Below are 26958 nucleotides of genomic sequence, written 5' to 3'. Positions count from 1 at the left end.
AGCAAATATAATGACTTTTTTCCTAGTCATTGTATTCCAGAAATGGAATCCATAGGTCAGGTTCCATTTTCATGTGAATTTTTGCTCTTCCTTTACTTTTCCTCTAAGGGAAGGTGCTTTCACACACATTTGGGAGTGGCCAAATGGTATATATGGCAGAAAGATGTTGAAGGAGGGAATCTGGGGGATTATGAGTGGTGTTTCCATTGGGATAGCATCTCCTAGGTGTTTGAATTAACTATAACATAAAAATACATATGTTTGGAAAGAATGGCAGAGATAATAAGGATTTGTCTCAAATTCCTAGTGATCTTGGTATAGTTATTTACAGTGGTAGAGAGTATAAAAAGAATATGTCAGGCTTCCTCCCCTCCCCCTGCCCCGTAACATTGACTTCAGAGGGGGAAAGATGCAGGAAGTACCCACATCACCAGGAGAAGCTGGTATTTCCTTTGGCAGGCCAAGGGATGCAGGTGGTATGGTGGCCTCATGATATGGGAGAATTAAATTTCTTCATAGTTACTTAGAAAGCAACATAGTTTTAATTTACTAACTCCAGTCCTAGATGCTTTATCTTCTAGTAACTATTGCCACAAATGCTCTACTCACACATATTTTGCCCAATTTCTTTTGGGACTGTGTGTGTGTGTGTGTATGTATATATATATATATATTTTTTTTAATTTATTTATTATTGAGAGAGAGAGAGCATGTGCAGGAGAAATGCAGAGAGAGAGGGAAAGAGAGAGAGTCCCAAGCAGGCTCTGCACTGTCAGTACAGAGCCCAATATGGGGCTCGAACTCATGATCTGTGAGATTATGACCTGAGCTGAAATCAAGAGGCAGACGCTTGATCAACTGAGATACCCAGGCACCCCAGGACTGATAGTAATTAGCATGTACTGAACATTTATATCATGCCATGCACTAGTCTAAGTTCTTTATATTATTTAGCTCATTTAATTTTCACAGGAACCCAGGGAGGGTAAGGAGCTACTTTTATTACCTTTTTACAGATAAGGAAATTGAGGTTAACCAACCTGCTCAAGGTCACACAACTAGCAGAGATTTGAACCCAGCACTCTAACTACAGAGCCTTTACCCTTAATTTTGTTTTTTGTTTACTTAAAAAAATTTTTGTGTTACATTTAATTTTTATGCCATGTTACCTCCATGTTTTTGTGATTAATGATATGTTCTATAGACTAAAGCCCTACATTAAGACAATTATGATTGATATCTAGTTCACCTTTTAGAATTATTGACAGTTTTTCAGTCCTTTAATGAAAGAAGTAAATTTAATTTGGAGTTAGAGTTCATCAGTGCATTTTTGTCCAAGTGATGAATTGTTCAGTAAGTCTCCATTTCCCACCTTTTCAGATTTTTTTTTTGAAATTTTTATTTTCTGCTATGTCTTGTCCATATATCATATTCCTAGGTGAGTATGGAGATTTTTTCAATCAATTGAAAAACAATATATATTGCTTTTTAAAACCCATTGCTTTTAACATAATTGCTTAAATTTTGCCTTTTGATACTTACTGAACAAGATGTTTACAGTTAGTTGCAGCTTATGTGTTTAACATGCATTTAGTCAGAAAAGGAAAGCAAGAATAAAAATTTAAATAATGTTGGGGATTGTCTCTGCCTTCCCCTTTAGTGAGCATGTATCCTGGAATGAATGGGCAATGTGAATATGAATCTATTATCCCTAAGTTGGTTTTAGTTACTGTGTACCACTCACTGAATGATTCTGTGGGTATGATTATTTTTTTTATACAACATGATCCATGAAAACAAGCCAACAACTGGAAAAAAGGAAGCAGTCCCAAGGTTGGAAGAAAATCTGGCTGTGTCATACTTACTAAAAGAGAATGCATTGGTCTGTAATAGGTTTTTCCAGGGTAATTTCAACAAATGCGCAATTTCTGCCTTGTGTGTTTACTTTAGAACTAACTCCTTTATGTGACTCCTTTGTATGGGTGTCTGTTTGATGCCAGGTTCTGTAATAGGTGCTAGAAAGATGAGAATTTGTTTTGTCCTTCAAATAATTTGGTCTGATGGCTCATAGGTAAGGAAGGACAACGTGAGGTAATGGAGAAGATAAGTATAAAATTAATAGTTTGAGAATGTTCTGTTGAGAATGTTCTGTTAACCTAAACAAATAAAAAACAAAACCAGTAAGTTTTTGAACATTGTTCTATGTGTGGAAGTAACTAGCTAAATTCTCCAGGGGAGAAAAGAATTAGAAGCAAGAGTTCCTGTCCTGTAAAATCTCATAAAGCTCTTTGCAGTTCTCATATATGTGTCATGGTATTTATCTGAATATCATACCATTTTAGTTGTACCTGTCTTTATGTTATATGATATATATACATTTATGTATGTTTTCTTTTAGGTTTCTATATATGCTGTACCAGAAAAGATTGGTCAAGTTCACCATGCCTTGGAAACAACTGTGAAGCTTCTTGAATTCTATCAAAACTACTTTGAAATTCAATACCCACTTAAGAAATTGGGTAAGAATCAAACAGTGCCTCTGGTTTTCATTAGCATTATAACCTAGATTCATTTGGCAAATGTTTTGTAGAAAGCACTTTTTTAAAATTATTTAAAGAGAAAACTAATAAACACCTAAAGCTTTAAAAATTGTTTACATTTGTTAAGATTATTTACATTCCCTAAAAGTAGCTGAATGTGGAGCTTAAAACATTTAGAAGTTTATGGAGCTGTTCCAAGGGCTTATACGGGTTCTGTGTGAGTGGCAATTTGCTTAGGGCTTTGTCTGCAGTCAGACTCTAACTTCCTAAGAAATTCTGTTTCACAGGAGGAAAACTGAGTAATAGATGCTGAGGAAAGCAAGAGCTGGTCCTGGATAGAAGAACGTTGGGCCTGTACTTTGTCTTTCTTGCTCTAGGAAGTTGATTCATTGTGAAAGAATTATATATCTCTTTCTTTGTGAAGGGACAGAGCAATGGTGACTCCACAGGAATTGGTCAGGTCTCAACTGACCGATAGGTGGGGAACATACAAGACTAGAGTAAGGTTCGATTTGCCAAGAATATAAAATGAACTCCCTGTCTTTTGATTCACAGTGATAAACCAATGGGTAAAATATTTTTTGGGGGGAGTGCCTTAGATGAGCGAAATTTGATCACTTCTTTCTTCACATGTTCAGATTTGGTGGCTATTCCTGACTTTGAAGCGGGAGCAATGGAAAATTGGGGTTTGCTCACCTTCCGTGAAGAGACACTTCTGTATGACAATAATACTTCTTCAGTGGCGGATAGAAAACTGGTGACTAAAATCATTGCTCATGAGCTCTCCCATCAGGTATTAATAGCCATGACTATTATATTTAATACTTATAGTATTTTAGAATAATAAAATAAGTAAGAATTTTAGGATAAGAAATTGGAATAAGCTAATGAGAAATTCGGCCTTTTATTGTAGTATTGCCTTTCATAATAAAATGGTGGGTTTTTTTGTTTGTTTTTGTTTGTTTTTGTTTTTTGTTTTTTAGTTTTTTTTAACACAAACATGATCATCAAATGAAAATGCTATCTAGGGGTGCCTGGCTGGCTCATTTGGAGGAGTACGCAATTCTTGATCTCAGGGTCATGAGTTCGAGCTCCACATGGTGTGCAGAGATTACTCAAATACGTAAATACATACATACATACATACATACATACATACTTAAAAGAAATTGCTATCTAATGTTTGTATAGGATTTTACAGTTTATAAAGCATTTTCACATCCATATCTCATTTACTTTTCATAACAGCTGTGAGGTAGGTGATGATCCCATTTTATAGATGTGGAAATTGAGAGTGTAAGTAAATGACTTACCCAAAGTCACAGAGCTAATAATTGGCAGCACTGGCCCTTGAAGAACCACTGTCTCCTCAAGATGTTTCTCCTTTTTTGCCCCCAATAATACACAGCTGTTTCACCTCTGACAATTGCCAGCCCCTCAGTATAACTTTGTGGCAGAGAAACCCTCCCCTTAAATTGCATTCTATTCTGGCATCTCTTGGACTAGTTGTCAAGACTAGATTTATATTTTCTTCTCTTGCTCAAACTGGGTTCTTTGTTAATTTGAGAGAGGGAGGGTACTCTTTGTATGACAAGGAGAAAAAGAAAGAAAATTATATGGGTACGTGGACCCCCCTCTTTCTTTCTCAACACCTTGTCTTTCTTTTGTCCCTTGATGAGGTGCATAGCAGTGTTGGGTGTAGTTTGGGGGCATCATGATTGAGGGACAACGTGGAAGAAGAGTAGCATGCACTCTGGTCAGTTTGGTCCCTGTCTCAAACGCCTATATGTGTGAGATTCTAGAGGTCTTGTGAAGACTTCGTAATGGTCTTGCATATGAAGCACATACTTAGTGATAATTATGATTTTAGGCATGTAGACAAGTTGTCCTTTAGGGGATCTTCTCTAGGTCTGTTATTTCTGGGGCCTCCCCATCACCACTTCTCAGTTACTTCTTCTTTAAGACATATATTCCTCGGAAGCAGGTTTTAAAATAATATCTTTGAAAAACATGTTATTGTAATTCTCAAAAGTGTTTTGTTTCCATACCCAGTAACCTTATTATTTTGCTGCTGATTTGAGATGAGCCCCAGATGTCACTAAATCGCACACCCTATAACCTACCACTCTCCATTGCAGAGATTTTTGAGATACATTTTTCTTTTGGAGAGTCTCCTTTCATTGTTTTCCTTCTTATTATTATTTTATAGATGAAGACATTTAATGATATTTCTTATTTCATTTATTTATATGCATGCCAGCTTTCTTAAAGAATATTGTTTGAATTCTCTTTTCAATCATGTAAATACTGTCCTCAACTTGGGTAACTGAGGAGAAACATGAAATATAGGCTCTCTGTAGGAAAATCTCTCAGAAATTTATTTTTAAGTTGTAATGGATGGCTGAAGATATAGAATAGAAATAATCTTACTAACTTGATAGTAGTAGGTAGAATTTCATTATCTAGGAAATACCACTTTTAATGAAGTAGCGAAAAACTGTTTTTGTTTACCTAGTAAACAGGGTTTGTATGTTAATTTGATAAATATGCTAACTAACTGTGGTTTTTGCTTGTTTTCCCATTCAACAAGGTAAAATGTTAAAATTTTCATTTTCATTTTAGAGTTAATTTACACAAATTTTTTGTAAGTCTTTAATTTGAATATAGTTTGTTTTACCTAATAACTGCATTTTTAAGTAATTATTATCTGGCTAAAGGGGATGAAGCTGACAATTTAATTATTAGAAAATTCTTGACAGTATAAATATTGTGTTGGTTAGTAGGATTTTTTGCTTTGTTTTCCCCACAGTGGTTTGGTAATCTAGTAACAATGGAGTGGTGGAACGATCTATGGCTAAATGAAGGGTTTGCTACTTTCATGGAGTATTTCTCCTTGGAAAAAATATTCAAAGAGCTTTCTAGTGTAAGTATACCGTTTATTAGACGTGCTATAAATCATATTTGCCCCGTATTTTATAGTCATTTGGAGTGCTGAAAATGTTTCTAGAAAGATACAATAAAATTGACACTTGTTACTGATAGCTTATACCTCTTGAGATTTGACAGTGAAAATTAAGCTTTTACTTATTGATATATTTCATTGAAAGCTGAAATTATGTGCAATTATTTCACACTTTGTTAAGATGAACATTTAAAATCGCTTTACTACATTTTATTTCCAATAGATGTGGCTCTTCTTGAAGGAATTTAAATTAAGTTGAAAAGCCTTTTTAGCAAAACAAAACTTTTTATCCTTTGTATAAAGAGAGAAAAAAAATAAGACATTTTGTAGCAATACTCTCTCCCTGTTATCACTGTGATCATTCTTGTAACAGTGATAACATAGGTTCATACAGACAAATAATTTGCCCTGTTAAGGTACCAACCATATTTGTGCCCTTTTCAATGACTTGGGACATCGTTCTGTCATAGGGAGTGTAATACTGTTGTTACTGTGTTCCTAGACTTCCTGGGGAAAGGCAATGGTATGACAGGTATTGCCAAATAATCCAAGCAATAGGTGGGAAAGTATAAAGATCCCGTTCACCCTTAAAATCCTGTGACATTCTATTAAACTTCCTAAATATACGATCCAAGACTGCTTCAAAACAGGGATACTCTTAAGAGCTTTCAATTTGAAATTTTTGTGTAAGTCCAGTTCAAAAACTTCAGGTAAGTAGAAGGAACTTATTTTTAGCTAGAATACTAAGCAAAGTATTCTAAGTCTATGTATGTGACTTAATTAAGCAACCAGATACACAGTTTCACCACTGGGTGGTGCCCAGAATGTTTAAAACCTTCTAATGTATATTCTGGGGGAGCTCATCTGCTGAGCTATCGAAGAATTCTATTTAAGTATTATATTTTACTTCAAATGAACCTCAGTGAAGGGAAATGTATATTATCTTAATAGAAACCTGGACTACATATGAGAAATGAGCTTAAGGACCAGTTTTTATTTTTGCTTTTTAATTGTAAATGTTATTTTAAAAGTACACACTAACCATCTTAGAATATTTACTTCGAATACCTGGATTTGGCACATTTGGTCGCTTTAATAGTAGATTCTTAATTAATGCTTATGCTGTGGGTTAGGAAATAATAATGTTTTTCATATGGTCAGGATGTTATCATTGTATTTTTAAATGTAAGGAATATGAATGAAAGTCTCTCTATGCTTACACTTTCAAAAGCCTATTTTCTGAAGTTTAGTAAAGATGGGTATTTTTTAATAATGACCTTAAACAGGTAATTAATCTAATTCATATAAATAATTACTATATTTTCCTTTGCCTTTGATAATGTTCATGGTTTCATAATCTGTTTGATGTTTTTGCTAGTATGAAGATTTCTTAGATGCTCGATTTAAAACCCTGAAGAAAGATTCCTTGAATTCATCTCATCCAATATCATCATCATCTGTTCAGTCTTCAGAACAGATCGAAGAAATGTTTGATTCTCTTTCCTATTTTAAGGTACCGCTCTACACATCAACTACCTGGAGTGGGTTTCAAATTAATTTCATATGTGAGCAAGCTTCATGATTTAAATTATTTTAAGCATTAAAACTAGATTATTTTAAAGATTAGAGATTACTTTAAGATTATTTTCAGGTATACGTTTAAACTGTAAGATGTTTGCTTCCATTTAAATCTTGGTTTTAACTTTTTCTGGGTCTTTCTCTGATTTAAGTTCTTCTGACTGGTATAGTGAGTGGGTAATCAAATAATATAGCAACATATCTTTTAAAGTTGGTTCAGTCTCTGGATCTATAGGTAGAATATGTCCAGGGAAGGTCCTAAGCAAGCCCTTAGCTGTGTTATTGAGGATTGAAAGATGTTCAAAGTCACAGTTGCCAAAACTCAAAAACAAAAAGAGTATTTAAGAATTGAGAACTAGATTGCAGGATCAGAAGCACAGACTCCAGGTTTGGGAGTGAAGCAAAAACAGAAAACTGGAAACCTGATTAGGATTGCCATAGGTCAGAGAACAGAACAATGCCTCTCACAGTTGTGGTGGGAGGTGTGAATGTTAGGACTTACTTACCTCCTTACTCTGGCTGCCAAATTAATTGATTAATAAATGAATTCCTCCACTGGACAGAGAAAACACACAAAACACCTGAGATACAAACCATATCTTCAAGAAACTCAAAGTTTAGGTGGTAGGTACTTGTGAAGCACTAAGAGATGATATGTGCTGAATGAATGGTACAGATTTTTTTTACCTAGGTTTATGAAGAGAACTTTTTTGTAGGAAAATGGAAATGGAAGGGAATTAAATAATAAAAAGATATGGATAAAGAGGAATGGTAAGTGTTGAGTATGGCAGGAATGGGACAATAAGGTCTACAAAGAGACAGTTCAGGAATACTGATGGGCAGGACATTTTTGTTTAGGGAATAAATGCTTGATTGTGGTGGAAGCCATAAATGGAGTAGGGGAAAGATAGAAAAGGAGCTTGGGGCAGTTGTAGAAGGTTCTAAACACCATCAGGAATCTGGACTTTTTCTGTAAGCATTGGGAAGCTTTAGAAGATTTTTCAGAGGAATTACTTGATTAAAGTTACTATTTATGAAAACTAATTTGTTCCAGCTTGTAGATTTAAGTGGAGAGAGAACTAAAGTCAGGAAATTGCTGCTAACGTCCAAGCATGACGTGGTAAAGGATGAAATTAGGATTGGTAGTGAAAGTGGAAGAAAAATGATGAGTGTAAAAAAACATGGGCTGGAGGGAAGTTCTTGAAGGATTTAGTGATAGGGTAAGACAGGTAAAGAAAGGGAGACATGTTTTCCAGGTTCACACCTGACTGACATGGAAAATGGTAGTACTGTTAACAAATAAGAAATAAGGAGTTTAATTAGCTATATTAAATATATTCCAGTTGGAGATACTGCTATGATTTTTAAAGCCTATATGGGATCTGTCGATAAAATTTTAAAACTTGTGGTTCTGTTCTTATACAGAACTGTCGCTTCAAGATTTGTTCTTACAGAGCTCTGTCATCCTCTGACCGCCATCCCCTAAACCCCAAATTCATTGTCTTATCATGTGCTCTCCACAGCATACCTAACCCCTGTCAATATGGTAACTACTTATTTCATGATTGGAAATCTGGCAAATACCCCACATAACTGAGAAAAGTAGGATATTTTACCAATGTTATGTACAAGAACAAGTGTCACTAGGGAAATGTGTTTGACAGATATATTCTATTTGGGTTTTTTAATCTCCAAGCCTAATTCTCATGTAGATTGTCTCTTGAGGAGATCAAGTAGGAAGTAAACTTAGAAAGAAAAGAAAGAAAAAAAAAAAAAAAAAAAGGCCTGAAATGTAAATGCCAGGGGCCACCAAAATAAGGTGGTTCCGTGCAAGATGAGGATCCAGGGAGAGAGTGAGAGTGATGGCCAGTGAATAGGGGGAGGATGAAGAGTGCCTCCCAAGGCTCAGTGCAGAAAGACTTCAAAGGATGAGTGAGTGATCAGTCATTCAGATGCCACTAGCAGGTTAAGATGAGCCTGGGAATTGATGTTGGTTTCAAGACAGCATGAAGTTCATCAGTGACCTTGATAAAACCACTTCTGGGGGCACCTGGGTGGCTCAGTCGGTTAAGCGGCCGACTTCGGCTCAGGTCATGATCTCGCAGTCCGTGAGTTCCAGCCCCGCGTCGGGCTCTGTGCTGACAGCTCAGAGCCTGGAGCCTGTTTCAGATTCTGTGTCTCCCTCTCTCTCTGACCCTCCCCCGTTCACGCTCTGTCTCTCTCTGTCTCAAAAATAAAATAAAACATTAAAAAATAAAAAAAAAAAAACCACTTCTAGCAGAGTGATGGTTGGAAGATTGCCTTAAAGAAAATGGAGATGGCAACTGCAGACAGCTCTTTGAGGAGTTTACTACAAAGAGGGAAATAAGAAATAGGGTGATAACTAGAAGAGACATGGAGTTAAAAAAAGGAAGGCCATCTTTTATTTGTTTTAAAGGAGGAATGAATGTTGCATAATTTTGTTAATGGGAATGTAATAGTAGGGAAAGTTGGTCATGCAGGAGTGAAAGGGATCTGTTGGGAACAAGAATGAGTACTTAAATTTATAGAACAAGTAACACCATGAAGCATGATACAGAAATAAGAGAGTAATAGCTATTAAATTCAGTTACGTGTATCTGATAATCTTGACCTAATATTGCTACATTTTTACCAGAAGTGAAATTTAAAGACTATTTGAATTCCTTTTGTGTACTAGGTGTTGTTTTAGTCTCTGAAATTGAGCTTTGCAGTGTTGCCCTCAATTATCATACACTCTAGAAGAGGAAATAAAGATATATCTATCTAAATATATATTAAATATATACCTGTAGCAGATGAAGGAAGTGATACAAATTGCCCTTGAAGATGGAGAAATATTTCTATCTTAAATCAGGAAAGGCTTCACAAAGGTGTTTTTGGAAACGATGGCATGCACTTCAATGACTATATAGCATGGCCTTAATAGTTGTATGCTGGATTCTGAATTATTAGTGTATGCTTATTGCCCTATACATTCATTAGTTCCAAACATATTTGAAGTAACTCTGCAGGAAGAAGAGAGATCTTGGTTATTTTAGCAACATGATATATTAAAATTGGAAATTGATGCACTCCCAAGTAGAGAGGCTTTTGAGAGTTCTGCTTGTTTATTGTCTCCTGCAGTGAACCCATGAATTCAACTGGTACTTTTTTTTTCAATATATGAAATTTATTGTCAAATTGGTTTCCATACAACACCCAGTGCTCATCCCAAAAGGTGCCCTCCTCAATACCCATCACCCACCCTCCCCTCCCTCCCAACCCCCCATCAACCCTCAGTTTGTTCTCAGTTTTTAAGAGTCTCTTATGCTTTGGCTCTCTCCCACTCTAACCTCTTTTTTTTTTTTTTTTTCCTTCCCCTCCCCCATGGGTTTCTGTTAAGTTTCTCAGGATCCACATAAGAGTGAAAACATATGGTATCTGTCTTTCTCTGTATGGCTTATTTCACTTAGCATCACACTCTCCAGTTCCATCCATGTTGCTACAAAGGGCCATATTTCGTTCTTTCTCATTGCCCTGTAGTACTCCATTGTGTATATAAACCATAATTTCTTTATCCATTCATCAGTTGATGGACATTTAGGCTCTTTCCATAATTTGGCTATTGTTGAGAGTGCTGCTATAAACATTGGGGTACAAGTGTCCCTATGCATCAGCACTCCTGTATCCCTTGGGTAAATTCCTAGCAGTGCTATTGCTGGGTCATAGGGTAGGTCTATTTTTAATTTTCTGAGGAACCTCCACACTGTTTTCCAGAGTGGCTGCACCAATTTGCATTCCCACCAACAGTGCAAGAGGGTTCCCGTTTCTCCACATCTTCTCCAGCATCTATAGTCTCCTGATTTGTTCATTTTGGCCACTCTGACTGGCGTGAGGTGATATCTGAGTGTGGTTTTGATTTGTATTTCCCTGATGAGGAGCGACGTTGAGCATCTTTTCATGTGCCTGTTGGCCATCCGGATGTCTTCTTTAGAGAAGTGTCTATTCATGTTTTCTGCCCATTTCTTCACTGGGTTATTTGTTTTTCGGGTGTGGAGTTTGGTGAGCTCTTTATAGATTTTGATACTAGCCCTTTGTCCGATATGTCATTTGCAAATATCTTTTCCCATTCCGTTGGTTGCCTTTTAGTTTTGTTGGTTGTTTCCTTTGCTGTGCAGAAGCTTTTTATCTTCATAAGGTCCCAGTAATTCATTTTTGCTTTTAATTCCCTTCAACTGGTACTTTAAGCATTGGGGACAGGGATAGGGATTCAACAGAAAATTTGGCATGTTTTTCTATTAAAGATATATTCACAAACACTTAGCTTTTTAACATAACACTGAAACAGTAACTGATAAACCACATAAAAATGGCTCATAGTAGAATTAGTGCACATGGGAATCTGCTCCATTATTCTTTTGTCAAATCCTTTAAAATAATTTTTAAAGACAATTTGAACATAGTTCACATCAGATTATATGACACTAAATAACAGTGTATTATAACTATGTTCTATAGTGCAAGTTTATACTTAGCATGATTGTATTTTGAATTTTAGATTGTCAATTCTATAAACCGATTGTAGTCCATTATTTTCCACCCCCTTCTCACTATTTTTTTTTTTAATTAAACAGGGAGCCTCTCTCTTGTTGATGCTGAAAACTTATCTTAGTGAGGATGTATTCCAAAATGCTGTTGTCTTTTACCTGCATAGTCATAGCTATGCATCCATTAAAAGTGATGATCTGTGGGATAGTTTTAATGAGGTAAGTGACCTGGATATTTTATTTAGTTCTTAAGAAAGAGAAGAGTTCTTCTATTTATATTCTTATCAAGTATATAAATAAGCTATAGTACCAAGGATATTTAAGACAGAGGCGGATGGAACACAGAATTAAAGGTCAAGAAACGGAAATACTAGCCTTGAAATTATTGTGTGTAGCCTTGTATAACCATTTTTGTTCTGTACCTTAGTCTCCATTCCTATTTAGTAGGAAAGTTGTCTTTTCTGAATTAATATATATTACTATATTCATTATTTGATTTTTTTCAAAAATCTATTTTCCTTTTCTCAGGCTTTTGCATTTTCCTCCCATTCATGATTTTTTCCCTACACTCTGCCCTATAAAGCCTCCTCTCATTTGTGGTCATACTCTTTCCTAGAAGCCCATGTTTGTAGAGAATCTATCACAAGCTGGCTGCCATGAGCTGAATATTGCCCTTGGATCATTTTGCTGTTTGGATTTTGTTGTGCCTGCAAATGTTCTAACAAGCAGTGTAATTAGGTGCCAGTTAGGCTTTAGAGCAGTGCGTGAACCCATCCTCCATGGTGCATGTATGCCGACGGCATAGTCCTTACAAGTGTTTAGGTTTGTCGTTTCCCTGATCCAGATCAATGGTTCTTAATGTTTTGGAAGATCATAGACATATTTGAAACCGTGATAAAAATTCTGGACATATTCCCCAGTAAAACCACATATTCACAATATCACACAAAGTTTCAAAGTTTTAGGGGCTCTGAAATTAAGAACTCCTACTCTAAATCTTTTCCATATACCCTTTCTCCTTCCTTGTCTTATCTCAAACCTTGTGTTTTCTAGCCGCTAACCCTGGTGCTCAGAAGATACACCTTTCCTTCTCTCTTTGAAAAGGTGGATTATTCCTTGATACTTAAGAGTTGCTTCCAAATCACTGTTGTTTTTTTCTCTTATCGTATGGTAACATTTCAGTTGAAAGCCACATTATTTACTTTATACCCATATTATCTCCTGACATTTAGAATATATTTCTTCCTTTCTGACTGACTTCAGGTTCTGCACCCATAGTGTTTTCCTATCCCAACCTCGTTCTTAACATTATCCTCAGGTTTGTCAGCCTCCACATCATATGCACTGGCCTCTTCATTTCTGTTCTGTTTTGAAGACCCAAAGGTGCCTTGCTTTTGGGAAAGCTTGTTTTCTTCCCAGTCCCTTATCCAGAAATGAATAGATTAGAGCCATGAGAAATGTAATATTAATATTGCAATGAGTTTGGATATATTTGATCCATCCTTTTCTGCTTTAAATAAATGGGCATATGGAGACTGAGGTTAAGGCTGCCATAGTAGAGTGGTACTGTTACCAAACAAAGTACTTAATGATTTTAGTTGCTTGCAATTCACATCCATATGTAGTCTAGAAGAATGATTTGAATGATAAGGTTACCTCACCTGCTTTAAAGAGATAGTTTTTCTAAAATGTCTTCTTAATCATTGATACCAGATGTCTTTAGGGGATGGTGGGCTTTAGAGGGTCTATGAACCTGACACTGGATTCTAGATTTTGCAGATAAGTTGATGTAATTTCTGGGAGAAAGGGTCTGTGACTGTCAAAACAGTTAACCACTGTTCTCTGGAGAAACTTAAAGTTGAGGCAGCTGATGTGTTTATATCTTATTCTGCTGCTGCTTTCTGGCACTCGCACAGAATTAGTTCTTCCAAAGGTGAATGTCAACATTTACAAAAGTTTAACTCCATATTCATGCTTCTGTTTTTATGTTAACATTACATGTAGTCTTCATAGAATGTGGTAGGCAGAGAGGGAAAGGTTTTGTTTTTAAGCAAAAATAATTCTTTTTATATATATATATATATATATATATATATATATATATATATATATATATGTATGTATACACACACATATAGGTCACAAACAAAACACTAGATGTAAAGAAAATGATGAAAACCTGGACCCTGCAGAAAGGATTTCCTTTAGTGACTGTCCAAAGAAAAGGAAAGGAACTTCATGTACAACAAGAAAGATACTTTTTAAATGTGAAGCCTGAAATTCAGCCTTCAGATGCAAGGTGTGTTCCTGCTTTTTCTTCCTGTTATCTATCTCTTTTGTATCCTTGAGTTAAAGTATTTTGTAATCACAATCTCTTAAGAAACCTAAGAAGATTATCTTTTTCTGGAAATAGCTTGAAAAATTCTCCTTCCTGCCAAAAAGGGGGGGGGGGGGGGAAGACCCAACAAATTATGTGTAAATGACTGAGCACTGACTGAACTACTGGAAAGATTAATCTTCCAATATTTTCTTTTTACAGCTATCTCTGGCATATTCCACTATCCTATGTCACTGAGGGAAGAAATTACTCAAAATATCCATTGGTATTTTTACTGGACAAGAAATCAGGTTTGACTATAATTAACTCTTTTCTGAGAAGAAATTGAAAACAGTATATTTTTTAGAAATCTGACCAAGCAGCAGAAGGAGATTTTACTTTGCAAAGTGCATACTCTTTGAACTGGTTTTATGAGTCATCTATACAAGATGTGACTAAAGTGACACTGATTCCATGTCTCATGTTATCAAGTCAGTCATTCTTATTCATGTGAAATAAAGTACAAAAAGTTGCACTGTGTTTTTATATCCTAGATAAATATTTGTTGTTACAAAGAAGTAGTACAGGTAGAGCAGTCTCTTGAAGTATATGCTCTGCTGTTCACTCTTTAGGGGTGAGCTTGGGCAACTGCATTCCACAAGCATCGTAGATGATTCTTGCGCATAATAAAGGTTGATCATGATCCAGATTTATAGTAAGTAAGCATTACAAAATGTCCTGTGAACATAAGACACATTTTTGGTAGTAAGAAAATGGGCAAGAAATTATGTTTGTAAGGAAGCAGATAGGAAAATGTAAAGATGATGTATGTTGACCCACAAGGAGCCTATAAAAAACAATTGAAATGTAGTTTCTGACCATTTGTTAAATACCACTATGAATCCCACACCATGTATCCTCTTAATCCATGTCCTGAAACAATATGAAGACCTTGGGCTCTGCAGGAACCCTTAGTGATACTCTAGATTTATGGAAAGGGAAAATTTCTTGTTTGAATTTGTATCTGGTGGTCAAGCCTCTGTTTTTTGAGGGAGGAGTGTAGCCTAGTAGTTAACGGGCTATACTTTGGAGCCAGGTTATCTGGTGCACTGGTATGATTGTAGGTGGTCATGTGACTTCCTGAGCCTCATTCCCTCAGCTACTGAGTGGAGACAGTGATCGTACTTATAGTGTTATTGTGAGGATGGGGTTAATTTATGTGAAGTACCTAGAATAATGTCTGGCATTTTGTTATTGTTATTATTGAAAAAAAAATCTTCACACACAGTATTATCCATATTACATGAAATCTAGAAAATGGAGAACAAATCACCTTGCCACAACTATTATCATGATTACTTCTTTTGAGTCATTTTTAAAATATTTTTTACTTAGTTGATACCATTGTGTATAAGTGATTTTTATATCTTGCCTTTTTTTAAAACAAAAAACTTAACACATATGATATTTGACTTGATCTTTACTGCTAGACACTTGACTCACCATTTGTCTCTTAAAAAAAATGTCTCAGTAGAAATTTAGGGTCTTAAATGTTTTGTTATTGTATGAAGTTCTTCATAAGAATGCTTCTCAGAAATGAAGACTGTTATCTTTTGTGATTTAGTACACATTTCTAAATTGCCCTTCAGTTATGTGGTAATAATTTGTAATGCCAGTTGAAATACAGGTGTGTGCCAGTTGAACTGCATTTTCACTAGAGTGGAGTGTTAAAACAGTCTCATTATTTGAAATGCTAAGAACATTTCATAATGTTGTATCTTTGATTAATATCACAGCCAGAAGTGTAAGGAAGGGCAGCCTTCTTTGATGAAAACAAAACTTCCAAGTGGCCTTGGAAGGATAGACCCTGACTTAAGAGACAACAAATAATCCCATCTCCATTTTTGGACCGATAAGGAAAATTTTCAAACCTCCCAGTAGTAGATAAGTTTTTTGGTAGTATTAGAAATAATAGGACAATGAGAAATCTGCTTTTATGTGCCCATAGTTTTTAGCTCAGTTTGTGTGTGTTTCTTAAATTCTTTTTGAGATTCACACCCCAAAGCCTAGCTCAAGTTTTCATGCTATAGCCTTTTCTCCCTAAGCCTGTACCTGGCACTCCGTGCTTCTGCTGTCCAAAAGTGGTTTTGGCAAGTCAAACGTGCTATACTGCCTCTTGTCTCTGGGCCTTTGCAGATGCTGTTTTCTTGACTGGAAGAACACTCTTGCCTTTCCACCTCCTCGATTTATTGCTATTCATCCTTCAGGTCTCAATGTGCCCATTGCTTGCTCCAGGAAGCTCCAGAAAGGCAGAGATCATGGCTATATGAATCACTTTTGTGACTTTAGCACCCAATAGGCACACAAAATTTTTTTGAATGAATAAATTTTAGTTTGTAATTAAGTCACTCAATATCAAATCTCACTGTAAAAAGTTTTAGGAAAAGAACATTTAGAGCCTGATGAAATGATATCTTCTTTTCCCTTCATTTGGAAATATTCTTAATAAAGGGGAATATACAAAATGTACTATAATTGGTTTAATCTGGAGCTGGAACTGAGCCAATAGATGATGAAAGCAGTGCCTGTTACTTTCTCTTCTCAACTGTTACTTCCCTTGCTGCTGCTGTTTTAATTCCTGGCAGTTCCAGTTTTGAGTGTCCACACTGAAAATGTTCTGTCCTCACAAAAAATTGTGTTGACCCTGAGGACAGTTGAGTCTTCTTGGTTCTTAATGCTCAAGTGAGAAGCACTCTTATTTTAATTGCATCTTAATTGTTTTCTATTCTAAAAAGAAATGTAGCAGAGACAGTGACTATAGAGGCTAATTTTTTGACTTTAGTACATTGTGTTAACGTGGTGGTTTGTTAAATCTGTAGTATATTTCCATGTGTTGTAAGGCCAGGGTTGCTGGCTTAGTACAAAGCATTCAGTCAAATATAGGAATTTATATTTAATCAAGATTTTTGTCACTCTTCCCCACATACATGAATTTGGAATGATTAACAGTTGTTGTGCATAAGAAAGTCTGAAAGGGGCCATTTTTTCAGGCCACATATTGAGGAAATTACACTAAAATAGTGTCTTTTTCTCCCTTCCCTTCCTTTTTCCCTCTCCCCTTTTCCCTCTCTATCCCCTCCCTCATCCATATCTTACTCAGACCTAAGCTCTTTAACTATAGGAAATCTTTATATTACATCTAACTTGAAACATGATATCCCTGTGCCAGAAATATTTATCTGAAACTAAAAGACATGCCATTGTCTTTGAATGAAAGGCATTTGGAAAAAAAAAAATAAATAAGGAAGGGCATATAATTAAGGTATTTATCATGTGCCATCCTTTGAGCTTGCCTGTTTCCCCCTAGTAAAATAAAGGAGAATAAAAGGGTATTGGAGAAAGGAATGCTTTTGAACAAGAGAGGATGCAGTTTAAATGCATGTATCATGCTAACCCTCTGGAGCAAGCTACACAGGAAAATTTTCAACTTTGTTGTAAAAGCTTGTTTTCTGTTTCTGTGCTTCAATGTTTCTGTTTAAAACAGTAGTTGATTTTCAAAACTCATTGACAAATGGTTTTTAAAATCACTACTAAATTACTTCATCTGCTTCTGCCATATAAGATTGGAGTTACTCTTTTTTAATACTCAGTGGACTGTGAAAATTGAACTCTTAATCTGTTAATGATTATAATGAATTAAAAACATATGAGGGTAGCCTCATCCACTTTTGAGCTGCAGGATGTAGTTACCTCCCTTGTGTGCAAAGCTATTATTTTTTGATACCTGTGGTTTTAAGGTCCTTCATTCTGGATCATTCAGAAGACCTGAAAGAGACTAGTATGTTGATTCTTTAAATGATACCTCTTCTCTCCATGCTGTTAGCTGCACTGCTTTATATTCTGTCATCGAGATGACAGTAACAATTTCAAGTACACGCCCAGCTGCCCCTTTCCTCTCTACTGTCTGGAGTTGGCTAAGTTTATAACATGGCAAATTGCTTATCAGCCAAAATACACTGTATTTCAGTATTGTCCTACATCCATCCAGTGGAAGAATTGCCATATTTATCATTTCTTGCCTCCATTTTTTGGGAAAGGGAGATTTGGAGCTCTTTAGTCCTTCTTCCCAAGGGCCTTTCTTGATAAAAGCTCGACAGGAAATTGTGTTTGTAACCTGGAGAATGTCAATATTTTTGCCATACTTAATGATAAAGTTAATTTCATTAGTCATCATTTTGTTAAAATAGCTCCAACCTGGAGCAGCTACTTTGTCATCACAATTATTCCTTAGAACTTCCTTCTGCTCCACAAAAAGGAATCAATCCTATTAACGTAATCGATCTTTCCCATCTGCTGCTGTGTCAGCAATATGGGAAATTTTTTAGTGAACAAGACTGATTATCTGATATTTCATATTAATACATGATCAGAATGTAAGTCTTTTCCATCATAAACATCCTTTGTAGTTTCAGTAGAATTGGAGTACTAAAATATTAAGAGAATTTGATAAATTTTAATAATTCTTGCTTTTGAAGTTGATAAACCCTGAGACTTCAGGTACCAAAGGGTTTAAATGTATTTCTAAAGCATTTTATGTGCAAAAACCATCATACAGAGTTGTTTTGACAGTAAAAATTTTAAGACAGCCTAAATATTTCCGAAGAGGAGGTTGGTTAAACTGTGGTAGGTTTTTTAAATGGAATTTTATGAAGTTATTTGAATATTGCTTATGAAGATAATGGAAAAATGGCTGTGTTTGAAATCTGGTAGGTAAAAAAGCAGTACAAAAATAAACGCACATCTATCCACTGTATGAAATATTACATCATTTAAGATGTGTATAGGAAAGGTCTTGGCAGGAAATATATCCCACAATGCTATCACTGGCAGACTGTAGATTATTTTCCTTATCTCTACTCCTCTTATATAATTTTTAAAAATTAGTACTCCTTTATTTATTTATTTGAGAGAGACCATGCAGGTGGTGGGAGGAGTAGAGGGACAGAGAGAGAATCTTAAGCAGGCTATGAGCTCAGCACAGAGTCTCATGTAGGGCTCGAATCCACAACCCCTGGGATCATGACCTAAGCTGAAATCAAGAGTCAGACGCTCAACCAGCTGAGCCACCCAGGCACCCCTAATACTCTTTACTTTAAGAGGACTACTCCTGAAACCATTATTAGCCTACATGTTAACTAATTTGGCTTTAAATAAAATTTTAAAAAAATTGGGAGGAAAACTTATAAACATCTTTCAAACCCTATGTAGATTTCTTTTGAAAGCATTTGCCGTGGCATAGTTATCTTGTTCACTTATTTAGTAACTCACCAAGTATTTTTTGAGTACCTGCTAAGAGCAGTGTTCTGGGCACTGAGGGATTAGCATTAAACAGAATGGTAAGGTAATGGACCTATATTCTAATAAATAGTAAATCTTAAGATGCTTAGAAGCATACCCTTAACTATTATATTAAATCCAAGCCTTGTTGCCAACTTTAAAGGACATTTCTTGATTAGTAACTTAAAGGATGTTAAAAATTCCTACATAGATTTTGTAGTCAGGTTTTATAGTAATATATTTTTGTCATCTTGTATTTTATAGCTCCTTATTAATTGAAATCATTCTATATAAATTTCTATGAATTCTCTCAACATTTATATATGTAATGGTAGGGGCCCCAAAAGTGCATATCACCATATTTTCTTTTTCTAGCAGTAACATTTATATGATATTCTACTTGCCTGCCTATATTAAATTGTAAGATTTTTGACAGAAGGGATATATCTGTCCAGTTCATCATTAAATAAATAATTGTTAATGAATGGTGATCTTTGCTAACATTAAAATAACTGCACTGGGAGGCAGACATTTAGTTTCTTAGTAGAATAATTAAATGTAAAAACATCCTATATTAACTTTGAAACAAACAAAATGTCCATTTAATACTTTTTCTTCCCCTGTTCTCTCTCTCTCTCTCTCTCTCTCTCTCTCTCTCTCTCTCTCATTCTTTGGTCTGTATTAGGTGTCATCAATCTTACAGAAGAAGTGCAGTGGATCAAAGTCAATACAAACATGAATGGCTATTACATTGTACACTATGCAGATGATGACTGGGAAGCACTGATCAAACAGTTGAAAACAAATCCTTATGTCCTGAGTGACAAAGACCGAGCCAACCTCATCAACAACATCTTTGAACTTGCAGGGTAGAGTGTGCTTGGTTTGGGTTTGTTCATTTTTAAACAAGTGTTATTGTGGGGGGAAAAAAAAACTTTAGAAAAACAGTTCAAAAGAACTGGCATATATTGCCTGTTAGGTATAATTCATTTTGGATGATTGGGAAGATATAAAATACAATCCTTGCCTTCATTGGTGTTACAATCTGTATAGAAATGTCAGCTACAAACATATCGAACAGTTAAGTAACAGTTAAGATTACAATATTAACAACCAGGACACATGTTTGCTGAATATATTGATCTAGGAGTTCAGGATTTGCTTTATTTCATGAGAGAATTCTTTTCAAGCAGCTTGGTTAGTTCTTACCCACTGGTTTGAGTGATGTCTCTGAGAGTTGGGGCCTTCTTATTTGGTTACAGCTTGCCTCCCAACTACTCTGTGCATTACAGAATCCCAAAACCAAGTGTGGTCGTGACCGTATGTGTTAGATATCCTCCAGATAATAAGAGTACCAGCTTAGGTGGTTAATGGGTCTAGAGACACACAGAATATTCAAAAGTATTATTTTGGACTGCTCTTGACCTTCTTTTGGTTCATTTTTTATGAAGTAACTATATATCATCTCAGCCATCATTGTTATGATTTCTCTTATGTGGTTAATTTTTAAAATGCACTCACCGTAAATTCACAGTGGACCTTGACTTAACGAGTTTGACAAATTTCCATACAAATAACAAAATATTTTCTTTTTGATTCAGATCCTCTTTATGCCACTTGCTCTCACCTGGTAAATATATGAAATAAATAAATAAATTAATTAATTAATTAAATAAAATTAGTACTCTTCATCTTTTCTCATCTAAGACACTGACTTATGTCTCAGTAGCATGACTCAGTAGCAATTTATAGGTAACTTAGGGAATAAAACCTGAGCTATTGTTTATCTTTCTCATGAAATGTATCTTTAACCTTGGGTCACACACATGAACTTAATCAAAGATAATAATATTTAGTCTAACTTTACAGAATGCCACTTTAAGCTTACATTTTAGTTCTTGAAGACTCACCATCTATTCCTGAAGTTTCTCAGCATGTGTATAAAGTTCATCTGCTTCTCTCAGCATATTGACTTTTCTGTTCTTTTACCCTTTAGCCTAGGCAAGGTGTCTCTTCAAAGGGCCTTTGATTTGATTGATTACCTTGGAAATGAGACCTATACCGCCCCCATCACTGAAGCCCTGTTCCAGACAGGCCTCATCTATAACCTCCTTGAAAAGCTGGGACACATGGATCTGGCCTCAAGAGTAGTGGTGAGTCTACCTTATTGCCAACTTGTCTTTGTTGCTTGCCTTTAATGTGTCATTCACAGTTCTAGGCTGTAAAGGCAGCCGGTCACGTTCCCTTTTCTTCACTCTACTAGTGGTGAAATCTTTACTTTGAATCAAAATGGCATTGCTTACCAGGAAGAATTGATAAAGGCTTAGCGTGACATGGTATTGTTTGACTATCAAAATACAGCCTTCTGACACTGCTGCCAAAATGAGATCACATGAAAAGAAAACTCTCTTCAAATCTCAGTTTATTTCTATATAATAAATGCTCAAAATGGGTCCTTTTGCAATGTGGTGTTCCCCACTGATTTCCTAGTGGTCATTATGAAATGACAGTTATGTTTGTATTGAAGAATATTCTGTTTTAGGAGTCCTTACTGATAACTGTCTTATGGATGATGATGCTGGTGGATAGATTTATCTGCAGAGCACTAAAGGAATCTTGGTAGTGGTGACTGCTTTACTTTTTTAAAACCAGTTTCTTGATCTTAACAGTTGCTGGTTTAGACACTTTAAATATTAAACTGTTGACAGAGTCTTTAAAAGCTTGGGAAGGAGAGATAAATTCTTTGTTTCATCTTGCTCTCTGAATCAGCACATTCTGACAATAAGGTTTGCTTTATGAATCAGTCAGGTTTGCCAGGGCCCAGACAAAAGGAATCTCTCAGAAAAAGGAAGAAAGTATTAGAATAGAAATGAGAATTTCTTTTAGGGTTTTGATGTTCTTACTGGTCAAAGGAATGGGTTAGATTACATCTCTCTCTCTCTCTCTGTGTCTCTGTCTCTTTCTATTTTTCTCTCTCTCTCTCTCTCTCTCTTTTTTTTTTTATTATTAAAAAAGAAACAACCTCCTTTCTGCCTCTTACTGTTCTGCACTTCCCCTGTTATGAGTTCTCTCATCACAGTGACGGGAGGCAGTACATGGCTGGTGGGCCATATGGAGCTTGAAAAGTACCCTTCTTCCCAAGTCTCTGATCTGACCCTAAAAGAGCCATGACTATCCTTACCCATAACTGTAATATGTAAGTTAGATGATTTCTGAGGTTTTTTCAAACTGTTAGGATTTTTATCATTCTTCTATATCATAAGGCTATCTATCACCATCGTTAATAAAAACCAGAGTCTTCAGAATGTGACTCAGCACATAGTGTTACTCAATAAATATTGAGCAAATGAGGAAATACACCAGAAACTGGTACATTTCAGTGCTTGTTTTATTCTGCACACCATGCTTAGTGCTTAATGTAGATAACCTTGTATAATCTTCACACAATGCCAGATAGATACTTCTTTTATTTTTTAATGTTTATTTTTGAGAGAGACAGCATGAATGGGGGAGGGGCAGAGAGAGAGAGGGAGACACAGAATCCCAAGCAGGCTCCAGGGTCCAAGCTGTCAGCACAGAGCCTGACGCTGGGCTCGAACTCATGAGCCACGAGATCATGACCTGAGCTGAAGTTGGACGCTTAACTGACTGAACCACCGAGGCACACTGCCAGATAGATATTTCTACCCCCGTTATACGGATGAGGAGACTACTTAACTTCCCCAAAGTCATTTACCAAGTAAATTTTAAAGCTGAGCTTCAAACCCAGATTAGTTCCACTCTCAAACCCACCATTTGTATTATATTGCTGTATTTTAAATTAATTTGTATTCTAGCAATGTCTCTTTCAAAAGATACCTTTTTGTTGGAAAGATCAAGGCTGTTTCTTTCCTATCATTTTTTTAATTGAGATTTTAAATTAAAACAGTTTGAAAAACTTGTAGACCATGTGTTTAAGGTTTAAAATGACGGACTTACATCTAGTTCCTTGAAAATAAAGTTGTCAACTTACTATTTGAGATTTCTTTTATATGCAAAATGTTAATGACTTTTTTAATAGTATTTGTACGAATTTTCAAGAAGTATGCAAATAACATATTGATCTCTTTAGGGCTCCAACACCGACTTTCTCCTGTTAGCATATCAAAGAAATTGGCCGTTTGTTAGCCACTTCAGCAACCATAGCTGGACATGTGCATTGTTCACAGTTTGCAGCTATTATGAATCACAATACTATGAATATTCTTATACATATCTGTTGTGAATATCTGTATGCATTTCTATGGGCTGTGTCTGAAAGTGAAATTGCTGACTCATAACATATTCGTAGTTAATACTGTACTATCAAATCGTAGTTCGACATTATAGCACTTTGTGCTCCGTCAGCAATGCATGAGAGTTTGAGTTCTGTTCTGGCTCTATATCCTTGCCAACACTTCGTATTAATAGTAAATCTTACTCCCTTTAGCCATTTGGTTGGGAGCATAGTGGTATTGCAATTTTGGCTTTAGTTTGTATTTCCCTAATGACTAGTGAAGATGAATTCCTTTTGATTTGTTTAATGACCATTGGAGGTACACTTTTGTTAAATGCCCAAGTCTCTGATGTTTTTTCCATTGGATATTCTGTCTTTTTCTGATCCATTTGTACAGCTCTTTGTATATTCAAGAGATGAGTCCTTTGTTGCTCTTGTACATTTACAAGTATCTTCTCCCCCTCTGGCTTGCTTTTTCAATCTCTTAATTATGCTTTTTGATTAGCGTAAATTCTTAATTTTAGTGTATGAACTCTGCCAACCCAAGGATATTCTCCTTTGTTCTCTTCTGGAGACTTTATTATTTTACCTTACACATTTAGATCTATGATCCACCTGGAATTGATTTTCGTGTATGCTGTTAGTGAGACACAAAGATTCATGTTTTTGATACAGCTATCCAGTTGGTCCAGCACCAGTGTGCTTCATTGTATACAGAGATTTTTCTCTTATTGAGTTTTTATAACTACTTTTGAGGTTATTAGTGCCATATCAAATCAACACCATTTGGGGTAGTTTTTTTTAGTTTCCTAGGGCTGCCATAATAAATTAGTAAAACCTGTTGTCTTAAAACAATAAAAACATATTCTCCCACAGTTCTGAAGCTAGAAGGCTAAAATTGAGGTGCTGGGAGAGCAGATTGGTTCCTTCTGAGGGAAAATCTCTTCCATGCCTGTCTCCTAGCTTCAGGTGGTTGCCAGCAATCCTTGGCACTCTTTAGCTTATAGATGCATCACTGTAATTTCCGCCTCTGTCTTTACATGGCATTCTCCCTTTGTTTCCGGGTCCAAATTTCCCTTTTCTTATAAGGGCACCAGTCATTAGATTAGAGCCTACCATAATTCAGTATGACCTTACCTTAAATTGGTTAAGTCTGCAAAAACCTATTCCCAGATAAGTTTACATTCAAAGATTCTAGGCAGACCTGAATTTTGGGGGTGGGGGAGGGCACACTATTCAACCCACTATAGGTAGCAATAAATAACTACATACCACTCGTGTTTTTTGTTTTTGTTTTTTTTTTTTACTATTAAAGGATAGTGTTTGGTAGTGAATATACCATAAGAGTTAGCAGAATATTCTTGAAGCTGCCCAGCTAGTTAAATTTCATGTTGGCAGAAGCCATTCTTACACCTGCCTCTCTCCAGTCACTCTGTTGAGAGCCTAGTGTCAGAAAGCACTTGATACTTACCTCAAGCTATCTCTATGCTGTGAACATAGGTGCTAAACTCAATCTAAGAAGTTAGACATTTTGAATATTTTCTTACTGTCATGCTTGAGTAACTCTGCGTCTTCATCCTAGATGATAGTTTCCTGTTTGCTGGGCAGGCGTGTGTTTATGAAGAACATACTTCAGGGTGGGGTCCAGAGGACTGATGCTTAGAGGGCAAGAGCAGCCTTAGTGTATATGTGTGAGCCTGTGGGCCCTTTTACTGCTGTAGATGTCGTACACTTGACTGTTAATTAAAGGTCAGGTTAGCTTTAGGTCATCAAGAGGGAGAAACTGTCTCTGAAATTGTTATTCCATTCTTAGGACATTCTGATGCCATCAACACTCTCAAAATATGAAATCTGACACTATAGTTGGAGATTAGAATGGCGGGCATTTCTGAGTTCTTGGATCCAATCCTCAGATAGTATTTGTAATTAATACTGGTGTCTAATTAATTTTTTATGTTGTCACCAGAGCATTGTATAAATATATTGGTCATTTTGTTATTTAGACTGCACATGCCTACATAACACACACCTCTGAATCACATTTAGTGATGTATGCTGTGGTATGGTGGTGCATAGAGTCTGGAGGCACTTTTCAATTGTGTCAAATTGTTCACATCTGATGTTAACATCTGATCCCAGCCATATTCCTGTTTCATCGCTTACAAGTCTGTCATTCTTTTACATATGAGGGATTGTTGGGATAAACCTTTTGCAATAAAAGCTGACACTTCACATTTAAGAAGCTCACTTGACCCAAGAAAGAACTCCCTGGGCATATCAGTATAAAATTAAAGCAGTAAATCACAATGTAATACATAGTATAAGGGCCGCCGCCATCTTTCCTGTCTTTTTTATTTTTAAAATCATTTTGTGTTACTGTTCTTGCATTTTATTGCATACTCTGTGTTTGTAGCTTGTCTAACCCATCTGGTTTGTTCTCTTCCCACTTGCCATTTTCATTTTATGAAATCAGGGGATTGGATTCTATTGTTTAATGAGTTTAAATTTAAAAAAAGATAATTTAGGACCATGGAAAAACAGATTCTAGGTTTGAAGTACTTGCGATATGGTTTATTAATATTAAAAATATAACCTGGATTACTTATAAAACTAAAACAGCAGGAATTTTCTGAACACAGAATTATTTCTAAAATAAAATCTTTTGCTCTATTATGTTATCATTTGAAATATATGTAAAGTCAACTATTTGAGAAATTCATCTTAACTATTTGGTATCAGAAATAATTAGTAAAATTGTACCCTATAATTCCAGTGGAGTAACTGCTTAGGAACTGGCCTTAGCATCTTCTAGAGTCAGGGTTCCCTTGCTTCCAGTGCTTTAAAGTACCTTTTTTCCCCTACTGGTTTCTTTATGTTTTAGTAAACTCTTATTAACATTGACATTTTTCTCCACTGAGTTTTTTAAATAGTATTTCAAGCATGTAACTTTTTTTCCCCCCTCTGATTCTTCCTTTGTATCTACTTGACAGTTAGGAGCAGTTTTTAATTTTCTTGTATTCTTTATTCATTTGGGATGGTTTGCTATCAAGCCATTGAGAAAGGCCACTGGGAGACAGCATGTCCAATGCAGCCATGTGTATACAATAGGATCTCCTGCGTTGCTTTTATGTTCCTTGGATTATCAGTCAGCATGGCAAGTATTTTTCCACTTCATGTCCTCACAATGATTCACAGGCTTTGTTACTCACACATTCCACAAGGTGTCTGTTCTCTATTTCATTGCTTTTGAAGCAAGCAAAAGTAAGTTGACATGTTATCACAAATGTGGAGTCCTTCTTGCACAGATTCTTCTTTTCATTCTCATAGCTCCACAAGAGACTTACTTATGGAAGGTCTGCTAAGAAAATGGCCTCAGCAGTTTAAAACTCTCCAAGTAGGATTCATTTTAGGTATTAACACTG

The 26958-nt window shown here is 35.8% G+C and overlaps 1 protein-coding gene across 3 annotated transcripts in view; it reads left to right on the top strand.

The window, feature by feature from the left end:
* LNPEP (leucyl and cystinyl aminopeptidase) overlaps window positions 1–26958 on the top strand; it is an 88513-nt gene that overhangs the window by 53011 nt on the left and 8544 nt on the right. For all 3 annotated transcript variants that reach the window (XM_053907188.1, XM_053907189.1, XM_019428864.2), the window contains 9 exons: window positions 2399–2519; window positions 3179–3333; window positions 5350–5463; window positions 6881–7015; window positions 11715–11846; window positions 13766–13926; window positions 14167–14255; window positions 19967–20150; window positions 21278–21434. In XM_053907188.1, coding sequence (XP_053763163.1) covers window positions 2399–2519; window positions 3179–3333; window positions 5350–5463; window positions 6881–7015; window positions 11715–11846; window positions 13766–13926; window positions 14167–14255; window positions 19967–20150; window positions 21278–21434 — 1248 coding nt within the window. The remainder of the gene's footprint in view (window positions 1–2398; window positions 2520–3178; window positions 3334–5349; window positions 5464–6880; window positions 7016–11714; window positions 11847–13765; window positions 13927–14166; window positions 14256–19966; window positions 20151–21277; window positions 21435–26958) is intronic.

This window comes from Panthera pardus, unplaced genomic scaffold (assembly GCF_024362965.1).
Source record: "Panthera pardus isolate Hobbes unplaced genomic scaffold, ASM2436296v1 HiC_scaffold_2, whole genome shotgun sequence".
In the NCBI taxonomy this organism is placed as follows: Eukaryota; Metazoa; Chordata; class Mammalia; order Carnivora; family Felidae; genus Panthera; species Panthera pardus.
Note: the sequence above shows the minus strand (reverse complement) of the source record. Positions and strands in the feature narration are given on the sequence as shown.